This window comes from Pundamilia nyererei, unplaced genomic scaffold (genome assembly GCF_000239375.1).
Source record: "Pundamilia nyererei isolate P.nyererei 1_Seehausen unplaced genomic scaffold, PunNye1.0 scaffold00011, whole genome shotgun sequence".
In the NCBI taxonomy this organism is placed as follows: domain Eukaryota; kingdom Metazoa; phylum Chordata; class Actinopteri; order Cichliformes; family Cichlidae; genus Pundamilia; species Pundamilia nyererei.
This window is the reverse complement of record NW_005187412.1, coordinates 1149361-1172510: the sequence shown is the minus strand read 5'-3', so window position 1 is coordinate 1172510 and position 23150 is coordinate 1149361. Positions and strand designations below refer to the sequence as shown.

Below are 23150 nucleotides of genomic sequence, written 5' to 3'. Positions count from 1 at the left end.
ATATGGTAATCAATTTAATTGCCCAGACATGGAAACTTGTAATGATACTGTACATCACGTTGCTGTGAATTGAAATGAACAAAGAAAAGATGACAGACTTTTTCACCGCTTTGAAGCACAAAGTGATATTTTATTCACAAGCCTTAAACACATTTTACCCCAGCACTGAGAAGAAGTCATCATAATTAAAATACATAATGATCTTTGGTATTTTTATCTCTTTGCCCTAACTCTCTTCCTCTCTCCAAACATACCATATTATAAGATTTACTGTAAAATCTATGTCTGAATGGTTACCTATATCGGTATTTTGTCAGATTCCATAGTTTACATGCTGTGTTAAAATTATTTAGTAATATCTCAGTATTTTTGAAAGATAAATATGTGATATTTAATGTCAGTGAAGCCCTGGTAGCATCAAGAGCCCAAATCTACTACTCTCTTTCAGGGGAAATTTGTCTTCTTTATACCAGCATGATTCAAAACATCTCGCAGCAGTTACCAGCTGCTTCCCGTAACGCTAAGAAACAATTATACATAGTTCATGTCTTGTATAGTTTCACTACCAAGCTACATTTTCTTCTCATTATGTATCTCTGTCTCATTTTATTTGTGAATATGTTAGTATTTTACTTCTGATTGTGAAGCTGCATTAACTTTATCAGGCACTTTATTAGGTACACCCTGCTTATATCAGGTGATTCAATAAGGTGGTAAAAGTATTCTTCAGAGATTATGGTCCAGAGTGACACCGTCATATGGATCCAACAGGTTAGTGGGCTGCATGACCAGTTTTGCCCCATCCCAAAAGTAGTCTACTGAATTGAGATTGCCATTTGAGTTGTGTGAACTGACTGCCATGTTCAGGAAATCACTCATCCTGCTGGAAGAAGCCATCAGAAAAAACATGTGACACTGAAACAACGATCAGTACCAACTGGGCATTGTTCCAGAACTCATGAACAAATGAACATGCCAAGAACATATCCCCCACACCAGAATACCACCACCACCAGCCTAAATGATTGACAAGACTGGATAGATTAATACTATTATGTTGTCCATGCCAAATTCTGACTTTACTATCTGAATGTTGCCATAATGTGTTGAAATTCAATAATTATACACAGTAGTATACAGAAACTTCCCATTTGTAGTTTCTACTGTATGTATTCCAAATCTATTTTGTACTGCCACACTCAACTACAGCAAAGCAGTAGAAAAAGAAAATACAATAAATTCAAAGTAAATCAGTTCTGTTTTTGTGTAAAGCATTAAACGTGATCTTAAACGTGTTCACTCACAAGAAGCTTGGTGTCTTGTTGTTGTCACTCACAAAAGTAAAATGCAGTGAAGAAGATGGAAATTGTTTTTGCAGTAGAGACATAGTTGGAATGGATTTTGAAATATAGCACCAGAAATTTGGCACTAAGAATTACAAAAACATGGAACTGGGACAGCTTTCTTGCCTGAAGCATATTTACATGATACTGAGAGGAACTAAACAGCCAACACCCTGATAAAAATATCCTTAGAAAATTAAACAAAATTATATTACCTAATCCCAATGTCCAGACATGTGTTGGTGATTAACAAAATGGAAATATGATATTTCACAGTAACAAAACATATTTGATGAAAAATTGAAAATATTTAATGAAATATTTTCTTCTTTCCAAATTGAGAATCAAATCGGGGTAGTGATACTTGATGGATGTGGGGCTTGAAAAGATGCTTTGATGTTTTAGAGCATAGGTGTCAAACTCTGGCCCGAGGGCCAAATTTGGCCCGCAGCTTAATTACATTTGGCCATACCAAATTACTATTAGAGCTGGCCTACTGGTATTATACAGCTAATATATATATATTGTTTAGTATTAAGCTTTGCTTGTTCCAGATTCAGTTTTTCAGCAAAACGTGTTTGAGTCCATAAGAAAAGATTCATTCTTATATCTGGAGGAATAAATATATTTCAATAAATATTAACGTTAGCCCGCGATTTTGTTCCAGTTTTGAATTTTGGCCCACTGTGTATTTGAGTTTGACACCCCTGTTTTAGAGAAAGCAGGGTGGAATGCAATGGAGCAGGATACTTGAACAAAGGAGTTAGTCATCATTTCCTGCTTATCAATGACTAATGGCTAATGTAGTTTCACAGTCACTGTAGACGACATAACAATCTTGCATTTGAGTATTTTGTTCTCATGTTTCTGTTAAGCTCATTAATCTTCAAACATTTCAAATATAAACTTCAGCTAATGATCAACTACACAACAAATAAGTATAAGTATTTCTCAACGTGAACCATCAATCCATCCATCTATCCATTTTCTTGTACATTAGGCTCCATCTTCCTGCAAACCTATCTCAGATGTCATGGAGCTAGAGGCAGGGTACATCCTTGAGAGGTTGCCAATCTGTTGCAGGACTAGCACAGAGACAGACAACCATTCACATCTATGATCAAATTAGAATCACCAATTAACCTCCAGAGAACATGTGAATGCCAAAAGAGGCCCAGACTGGATTCAGAACTTCTTGCTGTAAGTTCTTTCTTTGTGGTGTGCTAACCACCACAAAGAAAGCTGTAGGGATGCAGTTTCCACTAGGGTCCTAAACATCATTTGTTATTTTGTGAATAGAATAATCACTTGCTGTAGTATGTAAAGCATGGTTTGTTTGCTGTAATCTTAAGCACATTAGCATATATTATTAAGGTTTTACAGACATATGACCAATAATCATGTAACATTAACTTGCCCACCAGTTTGGACAATGTGGGATCAAGTAAATAAGGTCTAGAGTCTAGGTCTAGAGACAGCCATCTGCCAAACACTGGTAACGAAGGAAAAATTTGTATTTCTCCACTATTCTGGAGACTGATGACAGTTGCTGGGAAAAGGATTGCTGAAGTCCCATTTATGCAGGCCTACAGACCAATCGGTGACAACCTGGCAAATAACAAAAAACAAAAGTGTGTTTCCCAAAGGGGTTGGCAAGAAACTCCTTGTGATTACTTTGGTTTCCATCATACTGCTGCAGTCACCCATAGTATGCATGGGGTTGGGGTACTTCTCCATTTCCAATATGTCTCACATTTTATCAGATTTTAGTAAAGCTGGACTAGTAGTTAGTGAGTATTTTCAGACAAAGCTGAAAAAGCTGCTACAGCAATCTGCTAGCAATCATAAGGACATTTCTGGTGCAGTCCAACTGATTTCAACCAGTGACAGCCAGGAACCTCCAGGAACTATTGCCAAACAGTCAGGGAATGCTCATTTTTCCTTAATGGATACATCCATTGGTGTATCACCTCCAATACAGTCAACAATTTTTGAGCAATGTCTGCATTGTGTCAAACAAGAAATGTCAATAATCAGTGACAATGATTTTTCAGAATGCTAAACTCACTTGACAAACTTCTTTATGACAAATACTGTTCTGCATTGTTCTAAGTGTTGTTTGACCACAATCTAATGATCACAGTTATTAGGGTTTATTAAACCCTTGTCACACACAACTCTTGTTTTTGTAAACATGTTGTCAGCTGATAAATGAATGTTTCTCATTTAAAGTTAAACATGTTACTTGCAGCTTGTTCACTTGTTTATCCATGTCAGAAAACAATGATCCTTAGTTGTATGGCATTCTTACCAATATACTGCAATTTCCTCATTTTAAAAAATCAGCTTTCATGTATTATGTATTGTGTATTTATTTATTATTAAAAAAGAGAGTGTTCCTTCATTTATATTGTCACTGATGATGATAATTGCTCCATCACAGCTCATGAATTTCAGCATGGTTCTAAACAGCTGTTTAGACTGCAAGTAAAGTCTATGTTTAAAGTATATAACCAGTGTTGGGTAAGTTACTTTAAAAAAGTAATTAATTACTAATTACTAATTACTTAGTCAAAATTGTATTTAAAATACTTATCTAATTACTGTGTCAGAAAAGTAACTTAATTACTAAATAAGTAATTTAACTAAATACTTCTTAAAATCCCTATAAACCTTGAGTGGGCAAACAATAGAAATTAAACTCTTTAAATAATAAATACATTTTTAAAGACGGAGACTCTACAGTACGCAGCGGTAGCAGCTCTTCCACAATGTAGCCTGCAATCATTTTTTTAAGCTCACCTTCAGACGTTTTCTGTGCTGCTGAAGTAAAATCAGGTTTTGCCTGCTTAGCAGGAGTTGCCGCAGTGTTATCCATGGATGATGAACAAGGATCACTCAGAAGTGTTTGTCTATGCTTACGTGTCAGGCGCTTCAGTAGATTACTCCTGCTATTAACAGTGGCCGATAGTTTTTTCTCCCCAGGACATAGCTTACATATCACGGTAATATTCTTGTCTGCTTGTTTCAGAAAAGTGAAGAGACGGGAATATGTCCATTTCATAAAACAGCCACTCGCTTCAGCCGAGTCCTTCCGCTTTAGAATACGACTATGCAGCAAACTGGCGCGAAATGACGCGCACCTGCACTGCAACGATGTTAAAGCGGCAGAGTTTACTTCTACGTTTAGAAGATAAATTTTTTATTTTAATTATTTTACAATGTAACGCAAGTACATTGTAAGTAACTGTAATTAAAATACCTAAAAATGAACAGTAATTAGTTACTCTACTTTTTCAGTGGAAAAGTAATTTAATTACAGTAACACGTTACTTAGTAACGCATTACACCCAACACCGTATATAACAGATAGAAAAAAATGCTTTATTCACCCAGTCAAATTAAATGCTCAAGACAAGAGCAAAATGTTCAGAGGAACCCACACTATTTTTATTTTTATTTCGTTTTTGATTGATTAATTTATTAATTAATTCATAGGTAGCCCATTGAATTGCACGGTTACATGTCATGGAGCACTTTTGTCTGCCACTGTGTCAGTATAGGTGATGCTGTATAAGCTCAATGGTTATCAAGCTATGATATGGAATTCCTGCAATATAGGATTTCTTTCAATTAATTTTACTTTGGTTAGGTTAACTGGTGATTCTAAATTGGTCATATATTGTATGTCTTTCTGTATGTGTAGCCATGCAATAGTTTAGCAACCTGTCCTTTGTTGCCCTATGACCAGGAAAGACTCCCACCGGGCCTGAATTGATGAGCATTTAAGAACATTGATTGGTCTTTATCCATCAGAACCAATAAAATGCAAAATTAAATAAAAAAAAATTCACATTGAAATGTATTTAACTACAGATTTAAAGATTTGCACCCACACTGCATGATACATATCACATGATAAGATAAAGCTGCCTATGTGAGTGTGCTCTTCTAAACTGTATGAGCACACTTTTGCTTGTTAGAAGTACTCTATATTTAGTATAAGTCATTGCTCAGCCACACAGACCTGCAGCCACCAAGACAATTATCAACAACACAGTGTGGCTAGTATTGTTATCACTCTGTGAACCTGTCTTTGTGTATGTGAGTGTCGCAATGAAAAAGTGGTCCTGGAGACACCTATTTTGGTGGGAATCCTTCCCACTTTACAATCCACTTCCACTTCCACAGCCTTTATTATAATAATAATAATAATAATAATAATAATAATAATAATAATAATAATAATAATAATAATAATAAACAATGTAATTTGCACACAATGGTATTATCATATATTGCACATATGTGATTTTTAAATGCACAGAAAGGAATTCCTCAGGGTAACCGATATTTCTATCTGTATATATTTTAAATATGCATGTGTTTCTCCATCGCCTTCTGACTTAAAAGAAATTATTCATGCATGCTCACTTGGATATACACTATTGTCTCAGGAAAGTCTTCTGATAAATATCAGGTAGACTACCCAGCTGGCAGATTGTCCTCAAATCAGAAACTACTTAAAGATTCTGTTGTTGTTTGTGAGACTGATTTATTACATTTCTGTTTGTTTTGATCCCATTTGTTCCGTAGAACGCTAAGGTCATCAGGCATGCGACTCTTGGCTGTTTTATTGTCTATATTTTAAACTTAAGGATTGTTGCTGGAGCAGAAAAACAACCTTTCTCATTACATCGGTTCCACCCACTCCAACAACTTCATTCAGATTTCATCTCACAGTCTATATCTATTGGCCTTTGACTTTGTGTGTGTGTGTGTGCGTGTGTATTTCTGTATGCGTGATTGTGCAAGTGATCTTTTTTGTCTTACTGCTCTATATTTCTTGTCTCCAATGTTTTTAAATAATTTATGTAGCACTTTAGTCAATAATGGCTGGTTTATCTAGCTCACCCCACTTGTTTCTCTGTTTATTCTGGGCACTCTCCAATCATGTATTATTTCAGCTTCTTTGCAGTCTAGGGAGCCTCATCCATGCACATCCAGTGTGAAAGAACAAAAAATGCCTATTAATGAAAACAACTTTTTATAACCATTCAAGTACTGCAGCTGATTTCTTCTGTTTGTTTTGAAGGAACTGTTGAGAATGACTTTACAATAAACCTTATCGTTTATTGCATTAGTTTTTATTAGTGTAACCTAATAAAGACAGAAACTTTAATTTCAAGTCAATAGATTTACTCAGTAAAGTTCATTCTTTAAAATATAAACTATGATGAAAGATGGACGTTAGAAATGCTCCTGGGCTCTATTACCTAAATGCACGTTAAGGTAAAATATTAAACCTATTTCTCACATCTCTGGCGATTTCTAGCATGCCTCCAGAACACTTTTTAGATACTCCTAGAAACTCTTTCTCATAGGAATCAAATGTTTTCAGTCCACATGCAACTTGTATATTAACTCTATGAACTTTGCCAGCCATGGCGCAAAACACAGTGTCCCTGCACAAACTGGTATTTCCCGAGGGTGTGCTGAGGTTATTTCCTAAACTGCAACAGATTCGTATCTTGCTGACTCTTCACGCACTACAGTGGCCACAGTAGGAGGAATGCCTCAGTACAGGCCATGGACATGCCAATCCAGCGGTGCACTGCAATCTCTGAGGCAAAGAATGAACACATTCGCCCACCATTTTCCAGCTCAGAGCAAAATTTTGCATGTTTGTGTTCCATAATATTTTGATTGCTGTATGTAAACCTCTCTGAAATCTCTTTAAATTATGTTCAGGTTTTTTTTACTTGCATTTTGCTCACATTCTATTTTAAATATCTGTGATACAGCATTACTGCCAGACAGTCGAAATAGAGATTACTGAACAATTCTTACCAACTCAATAATCTGTAAGATTTAGGAGCCTACACTGACAGCTTTTTCTTTGCCCTTTGCATCCATCCCAAGGCTCCAGGTATCTGCTCCATCTGCAATAATGTCTGTGATAATGAGCACGAGCGAGCCATAATTACACATTACAGATCCACTGGTTAAATCTAAGTCTAAGACTAAAGCAAAATAACCATAAAGAATCTCTGCGCTTATGTGTAATTCAAACGTTTAATTATTCTACTGTTTCTAACGCATTGTAAATTATGGATGGTAGACGCATTAAAAACAGTTCACATAGCCTAACAATTAAAACTTCTTCATTAAAAACTCCCCAGGATCTTCCATTTCTGCTACTCTACATCTGGAGTCGAAGCTCAAAACAACAGTAACTGGAATGACTAATGAACGGATTGAGTTTCTTGTATTGAGCCAGTTCAGGAGTAAAAAAAATCTTGATTACAATACAAGTGACATAATAAGATACATGAACTACTGATAAGCTTTAAATTATTATTTTTGGGTAATTCCTTTCTAGTTTTGGATCAGAAAATGAATCAAATTTATAATATCAAACTTAATTAAACAAATACCTTACTAAATAAAACATGCCCAAAGAACCAGGTTCATTTCTATGTGAAATTATGTAGTGACTTTTGAGTATTTAGCAGCAGATGTAAGTGATACTGGTTTGTAAATAGATCCAATAATTTCAAAAAAATATTGTATTACATTTACTGGGTGCTATTAATGCACTTAAAAAGTCTGATTCAGAACTAATTTGTTAGATGAGTGGGCTGTTTTATGTGCGTTACACAGACATCAGTCTCACAGATTTCAGAGCTTTCTAAATGATGACTGCAAACACTATCATGAGGGGGAGTGCAGAGTAGTGGATTTTGGCAACATGATGTTTATGCTTACATGTTTTTGTTTGTACTCCTTTAAATCAGAGTTGAGAGGATTTTGCCTGTAGGTTTAATACTCTATAATTCATCTGCTCTCTATCCTAATTATGTGTTTTGTTTGTTTGTTCTGTTTTTATTTCACAGTTGTGTGCTTAAATTAGTGGTTATTTTCTTTTTTCAATGTCCATTTATCAAGTGATCTGAGTACAGTAACATTAATTTAATAACAAAATGGCTTAATGTGTGCATAAGGATACGTCGACCACAAGCTAAATCGATCAAATTAGATTTCACAAAGTTTACTCTGAAACTTACTTCCACCCACTAACATAAAATGCCAAAGGCTGAAGGCTGTCACTGCTGACTGCAAAATGTGTTTCTTTCCTGCTACGCAATCAAGCTGTTCGTTCTACTGTGTCATTTGTGTCGTATGTTACATTTTATATATTTTAATAATATATAATATTTAATATATATTTATATATTTAATATTTTAATATCCAGAACTCCTCTATGGAGTATTCAATGTTATAGGTTAGTTTCAATCAATTCATCCTCCTCCTCAACAGCATTAACAGAACTCCATGTGGACTTGTTTGTAAGTGTTGTTTTGAGAAAATACAACAGCTTTTATATATATAAAAAAGCTCCAAAAAGCACTCCTAAACTTTAAAATCAATCATTGCTGGGAAACCGGGCCCTGCAAGGTCTTAAGATTAAACTACATTTGCTTATGTAGCACTGGCTCATAGATTACTGTGAGGTTTTTTCTCTTTTTTTATATCAAAAAACTACAATGCTGACTGAAACTGCTACATCCCTGATTACCATCCATCTGTTAATATTTCTTTTTGGGGGTTGTTGTTGTTTTTTTAATTTGTTTTCATCATTTTTTTTCTAAGGAAAATTTTCCAACTTACAAAGACAGTCTTTATGTTGTTCTTAAAAAAAGGAAAAAGGGACGTTATCAGATACCCAGTAGTATGCACGCTGTATTTCTGTAATTTAGATGAAAGCCGCAACCTATATATAACTATTAATACTTTCCTGTATTACTTCAAATAAGTCATTTTTCAATATTCTGCTTGCAAAACGACAACTGGAGACTTGTAATAATTTAATAATTCATGTCATTTTGTCATTTTGATTCTTGAAGTTCTTTTGAACGGTCTTAACATTTTAGAAAACAAGGCACAAGTAATATTATTGTCAAATCTTGAATAAAGCCTCGTGGAAAGACCACCTACTGTCAAGGTCGGCATTTAAAATGTTGCACTGAATGGGGTTCTTTTCAATAGCGTTAGAAGATACTTTGGAGCTCAGAACACGAAAGTGTCAAACACCTTTTAGATACTGTTTGCCTTTGTCAACAGAATGACTCGTATTGTACAGCTAGTAGGAAAACAGTGTGAGGCTTTTTAAGTCTGACAGAGACTTACTCAAAACGAGTTAACCTGGGTCCACTGAGTTCACGTATTAGAGAGTGCCACAGCAGGTAACATATCGCTCATACACAGGACATAAAATCATTATCCTGCCAAGAAGCAGGTCAATGATCAAAGACCACTGCTGTCACTGTTAATAGTTTGCTGACAGGCAAACAACACTAACAAAAGAGAAGGCCGCTGATTAAGGACAAAAATGATGCAGTGTGCTGAAAAACTACAAATATTTAAGCTAGTAAGTCATGTTTAATGGATGAGGCCTTCTTTGAGGTGCTGCTTCTAAAATTAGCATTTTACATTGTATCTTACCTGTAAAATACTACTAACGGAATGAAATTCATACAATTTTATTTTATGCTTTATTTAATTGTTTATTTCTTTTATTTTTGGAGCTTCTGAAAGCCAAGGCAGTTAGAGTTTATCTGTCTCTGCGCACCAAATTGTGTAAGCATATCCATAGCCTTATTTGTATTTATAGACAGCAGGACGGAAGGTGTGAGATATGTACAGCTCATTATTCATTAATTGTTATGCAGTAAATACCAGTTGAACAAATAGCATAAATTTCTGACCTGCCATAGAATGAAATGCTTTCAGTAGCCAACAGTTCATGACATTTGAAAATCCCACATTCATATAATGTAACACTGTAAATTTGTTTTGCCTCTAATCATCCATCTCTATTCTTTCGAGATTCCAATGAATTCATGAACATTGTCCCCTGATGTCAGTACAAGATATGTAATGTGGTTCAAAGGTAGTGTAAATTTGCTGGACCACTGAGTACGTTGTCTAATTGTTAATTATACAGTCAACATTTAAGGATGTTGACTGTTGACTGAAACTGTTTTAATGAATTTTCTCTTATAATTCTTCTACTGTATGAATTTGGGTTTTAAAAATAGCGTTTGACTGGTTGCCAAAAGCCAAAAACCAAACCACTTGATCAGACTCTTGATTGGCTTAAATACTTTTAAAGTTGTTATTGACTTTGAGTATGGGATAAGCTAAAGCCCTGTTCACCAATAATCTATTTGGTAATCACTTGTTTTGAAGTTGATATGATTCCTTGTTGCTAATTGGTAATCCAATACATTACAGTTATTTTAGCTGTCATCCCAACAGGTGAATTTCAACGAGTATAGACAACAATAAACTTAACCAAAGAAGAAAAAAAAATTAAACAGTGAATTCAAACCAAATTTAACAAAAAAAAACAAAACTAAACTAAAAAAAACTAAAAAACAGTGTGTGAGACAACAAGAGATGAATGGTAGCTATGCATTCGCCAGTTTTTCAAACCAAGCTTTGTGGACTTTTTTACCTTTTTTGCATATTGTAGGAACATTTGTGCCCAGCATCAAATATCGCTATAACTGGTGTAGCAACTCCAAAGGACACTTGCGCATATCTCAGAGATGCCAGCAGCTCTGACAAAATCACAGTATTTAAAGTCTCTGGGAATGAGAATGGGTTGTTTCTGAAGATAGTGAGTGGGTAGGCCTACACAAAGCTCACTGAATACATTTGCCAACTGTGAGTGCATCTGCTAAGTTAAATCTGTTTTAAATCATATGCACCCACAGTTTACTCACTGCACTTGTATTTATGTGGTGCTAGCTGCTCCACCCTCAGCAGGCAAGCTGGCATCGACCTTGAGGCGATGCGCTTGATCTTTGCGCACGCCTCACCTCTTAATGATAAAATGAGAAAACTGGGTCGGAGATGTACATCCCCACCAGAAATAGTGGGAAGTTAACATCTTCAGCTGAGAACAAGGCTTCCAACTGGGAAATCATCTCTAAATAAATCAAATGAGTTTCACAAATAGGTGAGGAGCCTATGGGAGACCCAGGTTTGCTCCTGGGAGGAATGAACAAGTCTGGATGATTAACTGAGAAATGAATGACCTGCTCATGTATCCACTAGAAACCTACTTGAGCAATCAAATAACTCTAAATTAAATGATTTTTGGTGTGTTGAGTCCATTATGGAGACAGATGTTGCTTTTCATGAGAATTTATTATCTCTTTTCAAGAGGTTTTAGTCATCCCTCAAAGCCAGATATGAAACGTTTTCATTTTCTTCAACCTGTAGACAATGAATGTTCTGATTTCACCATCCTGCATACAATAAGTAGAAAAATTAATAAAATCATATTGGATTTGAAAGAAAAGACACCATCACTATGCGCACAATGTCCACCAAATTGAGTCAACGTGAACATGTTGCAGCTGTTTCACAATGCCACCAATGTTGATTTAAGCTACAGAGTTTGAAAAAAAGAAGAAGAAGAATGGTAGATTTAAAGTTAGATAAGAAAATCCAAACTATGCATATATGCTAGAAAGAATATAATTCAACTTACCAGAGTTGGGATCGGAGTTTCCATCAGCTTCAGTCCTCTTATCAGGGGAGGCCTGCTCGTAGAAGTCATCCTGCGCCTGCACCAGAGGGAGAGGTTGTGTGAGGAGGGAGCCACTGCCTACAGGCTCGTGGTCCCCCAGACCGCTGTCACTGCAGCTCTCCTGGGAGCCATCCGGCAGGTGAAACGTGACGCGCCGCTGTGACTAGAACCAAGAGCACAAAACAGAGCCTCTGATGTTAGTGCTCTGCTCTGCCCCCTTAATTTAATTTTTTTTTTTCTTTTCTATTTACAGTTTTATTTGACACTGACCTGAACAAGCTCAAGCATGCTGCTTTTGCACACTGAGCGCTGATCAGGACTGCAGTGTGAATTCATTTTGCCCGAACAATGTAAAATGTAATATATATCATCACCGCTGACTGAGAAGAATTGTCGAATAAAACGTCTATTTTGACTTAAGCCCAGATATTGATGGGAAAAGAGTTTGCACACTGTAAATACAGTCACGTTTCACTGCACAATGACAACCATTAACTGCATGCAAATAAACAAGGAGCACTATTAGAAAAATTCCTCAAAGTGAAAAGTGTAAAAACTTTTGAAAAAACAAACAAACTGTGTTTTCATTAAAGTATTACATAACTGCAAAGGGACAATAAAATAATGGAGGCAAAATTCTATCATGTTTGTCGATTCTACTGCAGGGACTTTTACAGGCTGATTGTTTAGTTTGTGTTGTTAATTTGTTTGGTGCTAGCAAAGTCAAAGGGGCCTGTGGAGCTAACAGAAGTCACCCCCAGGGTGCCCTTCCTATCACATTCTGCAGTCTCACAAGGAAAGGAAAACACAAGTTTTCCTGGGACTATGTCTTGCACATACACACAAACACATATACACGCACACACATGCCATCCTTAAAGCCATCCTGATTGAATTTCCAATTGTTAATTCTGAGTGTCTTTTCCCTTGCTCTAATGACATTTTCCTCAGGCTTTTTCATAAGTCCAGACGCAAGCCTCCAGCTAACCTTTCGTGAGCACAGAGAGGTCCCTGCCACATCCTTGGTGATGACAGACAGAGACGGGTTTTACTGTAATTATTGGCAAAAGCAAAGGTCACCCAATCTGCAGTCTAATGCAAATGACCTCATTATATATTTTAGAACTGCTCCAAACATTCAATTAAACAAAAAGGAAGAATAAAGAAAGGGAATAAAGGGGGAGGGGGGGGGGGGGGGGGGGGTTGCAGTTAGACCCAGGACACTAGCACAAAAACTGGCTTCATATTTAAATACAGTGTGTAAATTGAATAATGATGGATGGAGGGATGGTTTAAACAATTAACTCATATTCTCCAATGACAATTGCAAGTATGACTGGCTGTAAATGCCTTGTAAAACTGCAGGTAAAACTGGGTAAATGTCATTGTCAGTAATTTAAAAACGGCTGCTGATCAGATCTGGCCTTTTGAATGAAGATAACAGGGAGAAGACCTTTCTAAAGGAATTCATTGCATTGTTTGTTTCTGTGGAAGCTAATGTATACTGATATGGTAATATAGCGCTATCAGTTTCACATTTGGGGAGACACGTTATGTCTATGAAGCCTGAAAAACACTTTATAAAGAAAATGAAGCCAGCGAAAGAGAAAAGCAATGGAAGGTGGCAGGTGTAGTGTGTCTGCACTTAATTAACAGTGTCTGCATATGTTTTTATTGCTGCTAATGCCAAAGAAGTTGGCCTTAGGCAAGGTAGCCATCTATTTGTTGGCAGCCCTGAGAGTGTCCAGCCAGGAAAACGAACACTGGCAGTTTTTTTTTCTACCAGTTCTTGTCAGACTTATGGAAACACTGTATATTTCACAACACAGTCACATGCAGATTGTATAAATGCATTACAGTTTTATAAAGTGATTTATGTGGCATTAAACTAGACATGAATGTAGTTTAATTATTAATTGATTGGGTGAATAAAAAGTCAAATCCATACTGGAAACAATGTCTGCTATTATCCAAAGCCCAGAATAGCGAACAGCAATCTACATTTTATATGACATGACAAATGTAATATTACAAAGTCGTCTACTTGTATATATGACAAGTGCAAGAAATTATTTAATATAACAGTGCTCTAGAGATGTTATTTCCTTTGATTCTGACTTCTAGCAGAGAAGAAATGGTTTATAATTAATTGGGATAATGGTAGTGTGTGCTGTCAGACACTGGTGGGACCTTGAAAAGATTCTAGGCTCTGTTTGGACAAAGTGGAGAAGTTCAGTGTAAAGAAATAATCCCACATACACCGTAAAATGAATTAGACTTCTTTAAAAAAGTCAATTAAAAAAATATCGTTACAAGCAAAGGAATGTATAAATGTGTAACATTTGAGGATGTAACTGCACTACCACAGTAGCTGTAAGGCTTTAAAATGCACACAGTGATTCTGTGGATGTTTCTGCTTGTGTTTTTGCACATGTTTATTTGTAAGTTTAAGCATGTTTGAAGATGTTTGTGTTTCTCTGTTGCTGACTGTCACTTGTAGTAATATTAGCATAAGACCAGCTTAAACTATCCCCGCTGCCAGTTTACAAGATATTATGGCTTATCACGCCTGCTAACCCTTGTTATCCGCTTGTTTTTATAATTTGCCTGACCAAACACAGTCACTTTAACAAACACAAAGCAACTAGCAGCACTTTGCTGCTGGAAGGTTTCAATTCCAGCAAGCCAGCAAATGAACAGGAATAGGATTTGCCCAAGGGTCTTCACAGAAAGCACAATATTAAGTAAAGGGAAAATAAAAACTGCCAGGGGACCATAAATGTCTCATTTGACACCAGCTCCAACTTTATACGTGTTTCTTAAAAAGCATAAATGTGAAGTTTTGCATTCTAAAACCAATCTGTCTGCCTTTGTGTTTTCTTTGAAGTGGGCCAACCCACGTGAGTATTAAAATCGTTATTAACACTATTAGTTATTGGAAAGCTCGACAGCAGTTTCATTGATCTCAATTGCTGTTGCCTCTTAAAGACTAAATGCAAGCTAAGCACTTAGTTTATTCTGTTTTTATTATTTTTCCTTTTTGGCACAGTCGGAAGTCACACACACAGCGTATTGTAAAAGTACCGTAGCAGATTCAATGATTTCTCAAGGCACGCTTTGCCTTTTTTGTTAAAATCACTATCAGAATGACTCCACACTAAAGCCTGAATCCCACAGAACACAAAAGCATTATAACTTTTGGTTTTGTAAAACAGAAGCAAACAGTGATAGGGCTTATGACACGGAGCGCAGGCTTTCTCTTCGCTTCCCTGTCTTTCTCCTCCTGAGTTTGACCATATGGAGCTCAGTGTGCAAGTCGAAAACAACTTCTGTGTTGTACTGTGTTCCAACCGAACACAATGTAGCACTACATTTCTATCAGGCAGACATTTAATGAGAAGAAGCACACACCGAGAAGTGGTGCATGCGCACGTAGACAAACAAGCGTGCGTACACACATGCACACACAAATAATGCAACCTCCTCACTACCGCAAATAATCTTATCTAACAGCAGTCTGACACCTGCGGTGAGAGAACACTTCCCACGAGTCCGTTCTCACAATCAGACCACTGAGGGAGATCAGTCAACCAGGAAAGCAAAACTCACGAAAAGATCTCTTTCTCTGCCTGCCCTGCTCTCTCGCTCTTGTTCAGGCCTTAGAGCCCAAAGGTGCTCTGCCATCTGCTGGTCACCTTGGGAAAAACTTTATTTTTTTAATATCAACAAAAACCCACTGAAGTGTTTGCCCTTCTGTGTTCCACAGCGAGTGTTGATTGATTTTTTCCCCCCTTTTTTCTATTTTATCCCCTCTATCTCACACCTTTGTGCTGCTATTGCTGACTTTAACTCTTCCTGACATGACAAAATGACACACCTGAGTTTTTCTAACCCTGAAATAGAAAAAAATGCATGTCCTTGTTTGATATTTTATTGTGTTTTGAAAAAAGTACATTCGTGCATCATACTCTATTCCCCACAGTGTTCATCCACAATCCTGACAAGCTGTAGCATTTCGCAAAACATCAAATCAAGTGACATATTAGCAGCTGATAGACACTGCCTCCTGTCAAGGTAACGTTCGGATTTCCTTTGGGCTCATCCATAAAATGCATCACAGTCGCAGTCAGGCATTGCTTTATTTTGATGACATAAACACAGTCAAAAACAAGCTTTTCGAACTGCTTAAAAAAGATGAAAGACACAGAGATAAAAAGAGTTCCCAAACGTGTTTCTGTAAGTAACACTCAAATAAAAAGTGACAAATAAATCACAATCTTCCCCGTCTTTGATTCTGACTCTAATATTGACGTAGTCTGCTCCCGCTGCCTCTCCAGAGTCTAAGTCTGCTGCCTTCTGCTTTTCATCATTAAATCATAGCTAGGCAGTTCTGAGAAACATCTGCATTCTGTCACATCCACAATAAAGCCTGCGCAGTCACTCCCTCACTTTTTAGCTTACCGCAAGCACACGAGCGCACAAAGAAAAAACACAAAGATACATAAATCTAAGTCACATCTGACCCATTTCCCAAATTGCAAGCTTGGGAAAGCGGGCATGTATGTGAGTGCATGTGAGTGCGTGTTTGTATTGTCTATCAGCACTGTGCTCTCTCTTTTTCATTTACAGAACACAAGCTTAGCATGTGATTATTAGCGCAGTCCATCATTTTGACTCTTTCTAGCCTAACTGATCTTATAAAGATTTATGGATCCTGTACATAGATTGCATGTTTGTTTATCCGTTTATTGTCTAACTGACATAAGGGACTTTTTTCCCCACCAAAAAGCATAAATCTAGTCTAGTCATACAGCATGTTTGTCACCAGACTCACACTCTCACCTGTCATCTTTCACAGATGACAAAAGCTGTGACAAGCTCCTTCTTGCTTGTGCCCCCAAAGTCCAATTTGCTTGATTTTCATCTGCCAACACTTCCCTAATAAACTAAATCTCATCCCACTTTCATAAGTTATCATGAATACTGCTCCTCCATTGTGTGTGCTTGTTTGAAATGAAAAAAGAAAGATACTAGTGCTTTACTCTATATTTTTGAGCAAGCTACCATATTTATGACATGTAGCAATCTAACATAAAAACATAATAAAGTCAAGAATCTCAAAAAAACTGTATATACAACTATGAAAAAATATAGTTGCAAGTCCGATGAACTGATAAGTATATTAAAGTTTCTTAATAAATTTGAAAGGCCCAGGATGGATTCGAACACAGGACTTTGCACTAACCTTCCTGCATATTGGTCACTAGCTGACTTAAAAAACAAACAAACAAGTGGCGCCCCCTTGTGAAATAGTGGAAACTGAATGTTTGATTTGGCTGATTTTTACACCACATGGCGCTTCCTGACACAAACCCCCCCCAAGGGATTTGTGTCGCCTCCCACAATCAAACTAAGGATCTTTCAAATAATTAGGCAAATTTGGAAACCACTACACTTACTGTAATATATATGTTATTAGATACAGATAGAGGGAAGCGCCACTTTTTCAAATGTTAAATACACTCACAATGTATATCAGCCAATAGAAAAACAGAATACTTGGTTACATGATGACCAATCTCTACACAATAACTAATAAGAATTCATTAATACTTAAATAAAAAAGACTGAAATGAGTAAATGCGTATGAGTAGTCAGTGACATAAACACATGAAATGACTGACGTTGCCATTAGGATAGAGGGATAGATTGATGCATGCTATAAAGTAAAACAATGCGACTGAACATTTTTTTTGTCTCTGAAAAGAGCAGGAAAATCTCTAAACTAAAAAGATCTGACCTGAAAAGGCTTCTTCAGAAGGGTGAAATTTCATTTATAATTAATGTCATCTAACTCTACCTGGGGCTAGATTTGGACATCTTAGACTCATCTACTTTTATTTTCCTCTCCGAACTGCAGCTCTTTCTTTTCTGTAGGAGGTTTCACTCCCCTCTCCCCATACATCTACCTCTCCCTTTTCATCCTAACCTTGGTATGCTGTTAAAGAACCTGACTTGGCTGAGTGAGAACTGTGAGACAGTTGTAACTCAACCAGCTTCCCTATGTGCCTCAAGCTGAGCTGAAGAAACCTGTGCAACTGCCACAGAGCATTAGCTACAAAGTTAACCACTACTGACTCACTCATCGGCTCTACCCTCTGCCGACATCCAAATCCATAAAATGAGAGACACAGCAATTCTTCTCTATGTGTGTCTCCTGCATCAGGATGAAGGATTTGACACTCAGAGACAGTTAACTACAGAGCAGAGCAGGCTAGGCCCTGAGCACTGAATGGGGAATCTTGATGTGTTTATGAGTTACAGTCCATGTGATCTCGCTGCTACACTCAGCTGTAGACAGTGAAGTCGGTGTTCGGTGGTACTGCGCTGATAAAATGAATGACGGATACTAAAAAAAACCAAATCCAAATCAAGTAAAACATGTTAACGGTCCATTAAAACCACCGATTTATTTTGTAGGGAAATATAGAATTATCACAATGTACACTATAATTCATAATAACCTACAACCCTATTACTTGTCATGAAATCCTATTTGTGAGTCCATTACATCAAATAGGTGGAAGCACACGTTTGTTTAGTTGGATCTGTGTTTATCCTGTGGAAATAATGGCTATTTACACAGCCATGATTATCCAGCTTTTAGAGATCAAATGTAAATCAATGCAGTGCAGTCTGGTTGACTGGCAACTGGTAATTTAAATTTCACAATGGTTCCTTGGTTTCGTTAGGTTATATAATTAATAACCTATATACATATATAACATAAAACATTTAATATAATTTTTGCACAGTCAGTTCATCAATTCCAGCATATTAATTGAAAATAATAGCCATAAAGTTTAACAACATTATGTTCTGAGAATGTCATTTCTGCTTCCAATACGATAAATTGCACTGAAACAAATTCAATCTTCATTTCTTAATCTCAGTTTTAATGAATAGAATACATGATTAGATAAACAGTCAAGTAGAGTTTGGTTGGAAAGATTCCTCCATCTTATCAGGTCAGCGAAAAGGTAACTCTAACCAAACTGGTGACGCGCCACAAAGTTTTATAATATAACGAGAAGCTTGTCTGATAATGCAGCTTAAACGGAATCTGAAAGGATAGCTGCTGTTTAAATAAAGCACAGCAGTAAAAGACTATTGCACAGTTTTGTAATCAGACTTGGGGTTTGAAGTTATGGTCTGAGTTGCAAAACCTTTGTTGAATTTTATGCCACACCAAGAAAACCTTTTTCCAGAGAGAGAAGGACATTTTGTAATCTCTGTTCATGTTAAAACACTTGAGAAGGCAACTTGTAACCTCTCCCAAAAGCAGCAGATGTTCATGCCACTGGGTAATGGAAAGAAAGTGATAACGGAAGGGATGTTTGATACTGAAGCACCATGGCAAGGTGTTGACAGCGCCACCAAATATCCTTATCGACACCCTGCACTTGCGGTACGTGTCAGCCGTTATGGTGCTACATGGGCTTACACACTAGACATATTGGTGCTTGTATACACTAAGATGTTACACGTCTAACATGTTTACTGAAAACTCTTCAAAATGTTTCCAAAGTGTGTGCTCTGGCTATAAAATATAGATGTGAATAGCGAATTATGATATTCAGTGTACTTTGGAGCTTAGTTTTACCTCTAAGCAGATGGTGGATTTCTGTACCTACATGCTTTCAATGGATTCAGGTGAGTACAAGTTACAGAAAATTAGAACTACAGCAACTTTCTGTTCTTTTATCTGACAGGAATTCACAGTACAGACATACATTAAGCTCTAGCCATAATAATTAATTTTATGGCCAATGATGTTACTAACAATAATTCTGATGCAGCTAATCATCTGAAAAAAAAATCACCCAGACCCTTTTTCCATTTGTTTTGTTGCCAAGCAGCCAGTAATTTCCATCCAACCGTTCCTAGTGAAAGCAAGGTGCCAGCATAATGCATAGTGGTGGATAGTGTGTGTCGCAGTGCATAATTTGTTTTTGTTTGTATGTGATCGCCTGCCTGTTTGCATTTTGGGGGAGAGTGTGACAAAAAAGGAGCAGTTCTCAGTTTCTCTGCTATGTTTTGCATTTCTTTCTCAGAAGGAAAACCATTCAGCTGCTGCTTTATACATACATACATTTGTATATGGGATGGGTAGATAAAAATTAATGCTGATCTTGAAGGAGATAATTTGTTTTCCTTTCCTGAGGTAAGATCTAACACTGATAGAGAATAATTATCATTTTACAGCTCAGCAAGCAGCAGCGTTAGCCTGAGTATACCCCTCACTTACGCCTCTCACTGTTTTTTGCAAATTTTCTATATATATGTCATATATTACTATTTTATGTTCAGATTCTTTGGGCTATTTTCTTCTCAGGTCTCCCCTGTTAACAAAAGACATAAAAAAAGAAAAGAAAAAAAAGAAAAAAAAGAAACATGAATACAGATGAACAACGCTCAAATAAAAAAACCCCAAATATTACAGCATATTACACCATATAACAGTATATTTTAAAAATTCTGACTTCTATTTAGGGGTCCAGATAAATGGGCAGAACTCATAATCAACATGATATAGTTGTTCTACGTTTGACTGACCTTATCACAATAAGATGAAACATTGCTATACTATATAATTGCACATGGCAACCCAAAGTTGGGTACGCAGTTAAGAAAACGAACAGATGGAAATTGGCTCATCAGGATCAATGACCAGCAGCTCCAACTATGACCAGTAATTTAAGATTGTTCCACATGCACAGCCTGTTCATGCAAAAATGAATCAAGCCACCAATTCTCTGTCAGTTTCCCCCACTTTTGGTGGTATAAGCAGTCTTGATGAACCTAAGCAGTTCAACGGGGCACAGGACTGTTGCCTGTGCCCCGTTGCCATGGCAACTCATTCTGATCATGTTTTAAAAAAATGGCTGTGAGCGTAAAGGAGATTATTGGTAATGTGCTCCTCATTGGTCAAATGTAAATAACTAGAGTTTTCCACGCACGTTCCTTGGCCCCCAGCATGACTGATACTGTGCTTTAACACTGATATACAATCCTTTGCGCTTTATCTTTATGGCTGGAAATGCCCCCTGGTGTGAAATTTCTGGTTTGATCAGTAGAGTAAGTTGTTGTTTCTTGGTTTGACAGTTGGCTGTAAACAGAAAATATCTGCTATGCTGCTAAGTTCTGAACAATATCAACTGTACAGAAAGCACCATGGTCTCTGCTGTCAGTTCAGCTGCGTCTCCTCACCAAATCTGGCAAGATACAGAGTTAATGTGCAGCAGGGGCGCTGTTGACTTACACCACCAGTAAAATATGGGTGACTGAACAACTCTTCTTGAAACTAAACAAGCCTAACCAAGACAGGTCTGTAACTTTAGAATCCCAATAACATCACTAAATGGATGCCAGAGTTAGCTTCTTCTTGTACTGGGTACCCGGTGGCTCTACTGTTACCAGATGTGAGATGACTGTGTGAAATGGATAAATATGTATTGCATTCTATCAGCACCAAGTTTACTTTCTTCCTCCTTTCTTCTTTAGTCATCGTTCTTTTTCTCTCTGCGTGTTTTCCTGACCTGCTCAGTGGCAGCTTCTGTACTCTAAGTACTTACACCAACAGCCTAAGGCAGGATGCCCTGATTTCCCATAGAGGGAAAATGGCTTGCCTGTGATGGCAGTGTCTTTTATACGGGTGCTGAGGCTGTGGCAGTAGATAGTTGTACTTAACAGCTGATCTTCTCTAGCCACTATGCCCACTGACTAGAGCTTTTTCCAGCAATAGGGTAGCATTCTTGTTTCTGAGAAGAATTTTAAGCAATAAACAAGCACAAGGAGACATTTAGTCATGTTAACGATCGCTGAACACTGAAATTACATGTGTCCTATAGTACTTTTTGGATTGTTTTATTTGTTTGTTGGCAGATTTAAAAGAAAAGTAAAGCTAATCTAAGAAAAGGCTGCTTCAAACATTTATCCAACCATTATTTAAAGAAACTATTAAAATAAGGAATCACAATATCAATTATAGACTATGACAAAGAAAAAAGGTGACAGATTGACCAGATCTCAATTATTCATGTAATTTTATGTTATTACAAAGTAAAACAGCCCATTTGAATCCTGCCACCTAAGGCTGAGAATCAGACTAGAGATATGCAGCATTCCCGGTGAAGACTGCAGGCTTGTCACATACCCCTATTATACAGAGGTGTCATTCCTTCAGTAATGATTTCAGTTTGGCACAAATATGTGTTTTGCAAGGCATGGATACACACTCAAAATATTATTTGCTGTTGAAGAATATCCTCGAGCAATAACTTATTACACATCTAGTAATAAAATCCCTAGAGAGAGAAAAACAAAGATGTCTGGAAGTTACATAAGCTGTAGCACAAGCTCAGCTGTTTTCGTAAAGATGGGTACCTCCGTTCCCTATCCATATAAAAGAAAACTAAATGGCATAGACTAAGAAAAACTAGTACATAAGTGTTTATAAATTTGCATGTGCTCACTTGGGATTCTCTTACAACTTGGCAAATAATAATCCAACTGAGACACAGCACTGCCATCAGAGAAAAAAAAAGAATGAGCGAAAAAAAGCAAAGTATATTGGCTTTTCCCTCTCATCATCTCTTGTTACCAGTTTATGACAGAAGTGCAAGGGGAGAAAGACAATATTGGTGTGAGGAAAATGGAGATGACAGACAGGACCAAGAGAAAAAAAATGATGTAGAGTGAAAATCCCAATATTAGTTTAAAGAGACAGCTGCAATATTCAAACAATCATTCACAAGCACTGGCTCCAATGGCTCACTGGCAGCATGTAAACAAACTTAATGTCTACAGCCTGTATCACCATGAATCTCATAACCCGTCTTGGCCCTGAAGCCTTTTCTCAGCCTCCCCCATGAGTCCGGCAGCTTATCACATAAACGATTATTGACTGCTGTGCAACTCATCAATACGATCAGTGCAGTTTTACATATGGTAAGCCAGGCAACTTCATCATTGTAAGCCAGTAGAGGCAGGACGCCTGAGAAGCAATAGTGCTACACTAGCTTCTACAATAAGATGCATTTCTTTAAATTGAACGTGGGCTATACTGGATTACCGTAAATGAGAATATTCTGTTGAAAGCGTATTGATTTATCTCATCATGTCTTCCTAGATGTATCTGTTA

General features: G+C 37.0%; 1 protein-coding gene across 2 annotated transcripts in view; it reads right to left on the bottom strand.

Annotated features, from left to right (window-relative positions):
• pcdh9 (protocadherin 9) overlaps nt 1–23150 on the bottom strand; it is a 186843-nt gene that overhangs the window by 42856 nt on the left and 120837 nt on the right. Inside the window, exon 4 of one of the 2 annotated variants that reach the window (XM_013908555.1) lies at nt 11909–12110. In XM_013908555.1, the coding sequence (XP_013764009.1) occupies nt 11909–12110 (202 nt within the window). The remainder of the gene's footprint in view (nt 1–11908; nt 12111–23150) is intronic. The other variant, XM_005724169.1, reaches the window with a different exon arrangement.